The 6,304-nt window shown below is 32.5% G+C and overlaps 1 protein-coding gene across 1 annotated transcript; it reads left to right on the forward strand.

Moving 5' to 3' along the window:
- On the forward strand, positions 1–3,297 carry LOC134240243 (uncharacterized; the record flags this gene model as incomplete). The annotated part of the gene is made up of 3 exons (XM_062722334.1): positions 1–850; positions 1,206–1,364; positions 3,094–3,297. Coding segments are annotated over exons 1-3 (1,189 nt in total), but the record flags the coding sequence as incomplete, so codon positions are not given.
- Between the last annotated feature and the right edge of the window lie 3,007 nt (positions 3,298–6,304).

A 6,304-nucleotide genomic window follows, 5' to 3' on the forward strand; every position in this document is an offset into this window, starting at 1 on the left:
GTTGGAAATAAACGTCTGCTGTGAATGATGTCTAGATTTGTGAAACAGAAATCTGTCAGAGTGCCAGGTATTAGGTATGGTCGTCACATTTCTCATGTTTCATCAGATCGAGTCTGGATCAGTGATGGTAAAAATCATGTCTTGACAAACACAGCAGGGGATGAACTACTTTATCTGACAGATATAGCAAGTGGTGCTGGAGTACACACTGTAAACTGTGACGGTGAGTTAATTTATATAGACAGTGATTATAACATTAACAAACTGTCTACAGACAAAGTAAAGACTGCATTTATAAAGTACAATGCAGTACCATGGATACCACGGTGTGTCTTCAGCTCTCCCTCCACTGGAGATCTGCTGGTTGGGATGTGTCATACATATACTCCTACAACCAAAGTAGTCCGATATAATTCCACAGGAAAAAACATCCAGACCATACATTATGACAACAGCACAGGCCAGGGACATTATAGTGGACCTAACTATATCACAGAGAACCGCAATGGAGATGTTATTGTGTCTGAATCGTACAGAAATGCTATAGTGGTGACAAACTGTGGAGGAAGACATCGCTTCACCTACTCAGGCCCTCCGTCAGGTTCAGGACTTTTACCACTAGGAATCTGTACTGACGCTCTGTCACATATCCTGGTGTGTGATTGGATCACCCAGTCAGTACAGATAATTGACTGTGACCGTCACTTCCTGTCACAGATCCTGACACCACAACATGGGATAGACAAACCACTGGGCCTGAGCTATGATTATACAACCCACACACTGTTTGTAGGGTCATCTAACAACACAGTCAACATATACAGTTGCATATATGACCTCTCTCTGAATTGTAAGTGGTATTTAATGTGTATTCTTTATGATAATTCAGAAAATATAACTTTATTTATACAGGCTTTCGAAAAAGAATGAAAGACATAATTTACACAAAGTAGTAAAAGTCATGAAATTAATAGAATGATAATATATCTTATTAAGGGGGTTTGCTAATATATTCTTTCTTTAACATGTTTACTTTGTGTATTGCACACAATGATAATCTAGCAGATTTCTTAACAAAATTTCACAAGATTAAGATAGGCGTCAATTAAATTTGAAACACAATTGGTAAAAAAAGGGTGTAAATTTTCTTTTACACAGGATTATATATACATGTATCAAGTACTAATAAAACACAATTCTTACAGACTTCTCTTACAGTTCTCTACAGAACGTGAAATGTGATAAGCATCCCAGTGATACTGCAATAAGGTATTGTATAAACTGCGGTGTTCCCTTGTGTGTGGAATGTACCATAGCTGAAGAACACAACAGGCATATTATCATAGAAATCCAGTCTAGAAAAGGTTTGTTAAGCGATTTGAAAATACTTGCGATTTAAAGTACAAATTGACTTACCAAAATGATCTCATCCTTATACAACCTGTGTCATTGATTAATATAAATGGATGTTTTATTAGTTGACCATGGCAAATACGATTCAGTTAGCAATGTAATTAGAATGTATTTACATGTAGCCATGCATACTGAATTTTATTTCGATCCATATAGATAAAATGTGCAACTGAACAGTAGTCCAGTCAGTCTTGAAATATGTAATACTTTGTAATACAATGTAAAAAGTTTTATAATATTTTGAGTGGCTCATATGATTTTTATGCGTTGATCTTCCTTTTTGCATTAGATTTATGTGAAAATAAAACAAAAACCATGTGACTAGTTTCACATAGATTTTATGCATAGTTATTACACAGTTTGCATGCAAATTCATCTTTTTTCTGTGTAAATTTGGAAAATTAGATTTAACATGACATGATACAGTCACAAGTCGGTTTTTCTAAACAATTAGATCCAGAATTGTTGTTATTGTTATCATCATCTTAAAACTTATGTTCTAATTCGTCCAATCTCAACCGAACATAAATTATTTATACCCTCATTCAAAAATCAAAACAAAACACCTGTATTATGGGTAGCAGTCCAAGACCTGCGCATTTAATTGACGACATTGCTCAACATTTAATAAAGTGCTTCAATAACATTCATAAACATTAATACAACAACACAAGAATATAGCTTACGGGAGGGAGGGGGCGAATTGTGATCGAAATGCACGCAGTCTTGAGCTCGAATGACAAAACACAAGGAACACACCTTTATTAACATTACCAGCTAACCGGTCATACACGTATTCCTACTCACTCAGGTAAAAATAGAATAACGTGTTTGAAAACGAATCGTACGATTCTAATTTTAGATTTATTTCAACCTGTTATAAATATATTACAACAGAGCTGAAGTTACTTAAGAGACTTCTGGTTTCAATGAAACATTTTCATAGGATTTTTTTAGAATTACTTGACAAGAAGAAACACAGTAGATTCTTTCATTAAAATGTTAAAAGAGATATGTGATAAGAAATAAAATATTGGTTTTAGAGATTTACATGAATTTATCCCATATTAACCCCTTTATCCATATAGCTCATGTGATATCCTTTTCATATGCCACATTTTTGAGATTACAATGAGTTATCAATTAAAATAATGCAGAGTTTTATATATACAAAAACTAAGTTTACAATGATTGTGAAGAATGAAACATGGGATGAAAAGAATCTCCCATGATTTGTACTATGATATTATTTTTATGCCTCGCCAAGGCTCGGGGATAAAAAAACCCCACACAACTCACTGCATAAAAATCTTTTCATACTACAAATCATGGGATATCTTATATACATTCTGAAGTTGGTCATGTGGTCAAATCTTATACTGCCCCGTAAAGCATATTCGATCGGAAAGTAGGTTTGATTACATACCAATTTAATGTATTATTCATTTGAAACTCAATTTAATACATAAAAAAGTTCATTTCTTTTTCTCTTGTATTTCAATTTTGTAATGTATTATTAAGAAATAGGGACAGTCTCTGTCTGTATCAGTTTTCTAATAACACGTATAGATAATGTTTTTTTTTCTGCAATAAATACAAAAGAATATTGTCATGGAATAAAAATCCTAATTCTATTTATTTGTGATAAAAAAAAAACAAATATTTTTTACGCTTGTTTAGGGACTCATGAGACGGATGAGTCTGGAATTGGTTGTCTTGCAGAGTCTGGGGAGAGCTTTGGAGATTTCAGTAATCTCTCTGAAGATTTCAACGAAAAGCTCAAATCCAATGTATATCAACTGAAAGTAGTAAGGAAACAGATTGAAAGAGAAAGCGGAGTAAAACAGATAAAGAGAGAAAGGAGAGAAATGACTGAAGAGAAAGGTTTATTATCTAAACATATTTCTCTAATGATTATCTTTTTGCCATGAAGATTTATATGAAGAGAATTTTAATGAGTTTTCTAATTTCACAATATTATTAAATATTCTAAATGGAAATAGTTGTAGTATTTGTATTCTAGATTTTTCTCGATTATTTTGGTATTCTTATAGATTTATAAATTATTGATAAATTAAAAAGACCTATCTAGTCTTTGGATAATGTTTTTTAGGTCACCTGAGCCATAGTCGTCGTCGTCGTTAACTTTTCACATCTTTTACTTTTTCTTAATAACCATTGGATCAATTTCAACCGAACTTGGCACAAAGTATCTTTATGTAAAGGGAATTTTTTCTTCAAGTTTGTTCAAATGAAGGGCAACGCCCTTATTCAAGGTGAGATAATTCAGAAATAATGAAAATTTGATGGTATGTTTTAAAAAATCATCTTCTCAAGAACCACTGGGCCAGGAAAGATGAAACTTATAGGAAAGCATCCTCAGGTAGTGTAGATTCAGGTTTGTTCAATTCATGACCCCTGGAGTGGATGGGGCCACAATGGCCAATTTAGGTTTTAAATAGAAATATAAAGAGAAATTCTTTTAAAATCTTCTTCTCAAGAATTGCAAAGGCATGAATGATCATATTTATATGGAAGCATCCTCTGGTAGTGGAAATTCAAGTATGTTTAATCAAGACCCCTGCGGGTAGGGCGGGGCTTCAATGGTTGATCAAAGTTTACATAGAAATATATATTAAAAAATCTTTAAATATCTTCTTCTCAAGAATAGCAAATGATCATATTTTTTTGGAATCATCCTCAGGAAGGGGACATTTAATTTTTTTTTAAAATCTTGACTCCTGGGGGTAGGTCGGGGCTACAACTTGGAATCAAAGTTTTTACATAGAAACATGTACAAAAAAATTAAAATTCTTCTTTTCAAGAATAGCAAAGCCATGATAAGTCCTGTTTATATGGAAGTATTGTCAGGTAGTGTAGATTCAAATTTGTTCAAGTCATGACCCCTGGAGGTAGGACTGTACGACAATGTTAGTTCAAATGTAAAGAGCAATAAAGCCACGGGTATAGTCAAAGAAATATGCAAGCATCCTTAGTTCATGTAGATTCAAGTTTGCTCAAATCATACCTTCTCTCTTTTAAGGATTGGTAGGGACCACTATTGGGTTTACACATTTCAATAATAAAATGATTTCTGCTTTTTTCTTAGCCACATTGCTCAGGTGAGCGATGTTGCCCATGGGCCTCTTTTTTTTTTTAATCTGCTGCAAGACCCATAGGCAATTTTGTGCCAATTTATTACATTTCACTAATCAGTTTTCACTTTTTTCTTTACTAAACAGGTCATTTTTGTACTTTTTTCATCTTTTAACAGCGATTAATTATCATAAAATTGCAATATTTTTTGGATAATTTTCGAAAAAGAATGAAGGAAAATGACACTTCATAATAGTTTCAATAGTTCGTATCGTTTGTAACATTAAAGAATACTGCATTTTTAATGAATTTTAGCCCCAATTATAGCAATATTAGGCCTGGTTTGTGACCGTATGTTCTTTCATAAATAAAGACAAATACAACTAATGGGTCCTAGGACAACATAGGGATATGTATGTCCAACGAATTTACGTTGTATGTATATAATTATTGTTATTTTTTGGCTCAATTTGAACAATACGATGACTGAATGATGAAACATGCTGATTTTTTATGTTTGTATCACAGACACATGATTTATGACAATTAACATATTCCATACTTCAAATTTTTAACAAAATCCTTTTATGCATGCAATTAAGCATGGAATCTCAGCGTCTTACGTTTGAGACCAAGCAAAACATTTGGTTTTTCTCTTAACTGATATACGGGAATACATGCAGCCTATTGTCCATTAATCAACTTACAAAACTGTAGTACCCCTGATATCATACTACCCTTCGACAATTAAGTATTCGCATGTGTTTTCAAGCATTATTTTTCTAGTGTTTTTGAAATACTCACTCATGCAACTCAGCAAATTGGTTGGATGGAAAAGTACGTCGGTGCCTCAATTAGCATAAGAATTGATTCTCACATCAAAAAATACATCACTTGATCTGCTCAAAATGGAATTTAACAATATTTTAAACATATGAAGGCAATTAGGCTCAGTTTTTTCCTTTCACATATATGGGTAGATTTCGATAAATACATTTACCATCCAAAGGAGAAAAATGTACTCCTTGCACCCACATACATCAAGTTTCAAAGGATGGGATGGGGCCTAAAATTGATGCGAATTGGATGTAAACATTGTACTCCTACCAAAATTAAAGATGCATATCTCTCAAAATACGTTTCTATTTTTTTTTTAAATATTACTCCAGTAGGATACACAAATCATTGATTTAGTGTATGCAAAAGTCATAGTAAAATTTCATAATTTTTTGTCAAGGTATTTTAGGACGTATGGCACATTATCCTTTACAATTTAAAATTTCTTTGGGGTAAAGGAATACCAGATTTTATATTTAAAGAAACATTTTTCAAAGATAGATAATTAAGAACAAGTAAAACTTGATGGGATGATTTAAAATAGTTTGTAATATTTAAATGACATTTAGCATTGCTATTCATCATTGATTCCAAACTATATGTTATTGCCATTAGTCAGGATGGAAATAAGGAAGGAGATGTTAACATATTAAGAATATTTTTGGATTTTTTTTTTGAAAATCCTTAAGTGCACCAGGGTTGTGAATAGCCATACAAACATTTAAGCATATCCAGTTTGTGCAGATTGAAGTTCAATAAGATGGGACAGTAATAAGTGATCCGTTTAATTTGCATTCTAAGGCGAAGATTATTTTATTGTTTTCCATGATTTCATTGCAGAGATTGCAGAGAGGACCTCACTACACGTACATACAGAGCTGTTGTCTTTCGAGAGAAAAATTGAACAGCTCAGAAAAAATGGAGATGATAAAATTAGAATTAAAAAACTAATTGATTT

Source organism: Saccostrea cucullata, unplaced genomic scaffold (assembly GCF_032062105.1).
Source record: "Saccostrea cucullata isolate Sc308-1 unplaced genomic scaffold, CSIRO_AGI_Scuc_v1 ctg2162, whole genome shotgun sequence".
NCBI lineage: Eukaryota > Metazoa > Mollusca > Bivalvia > Ostreida > Ostreidae > Saccostrea > Saccostrea cuccullata.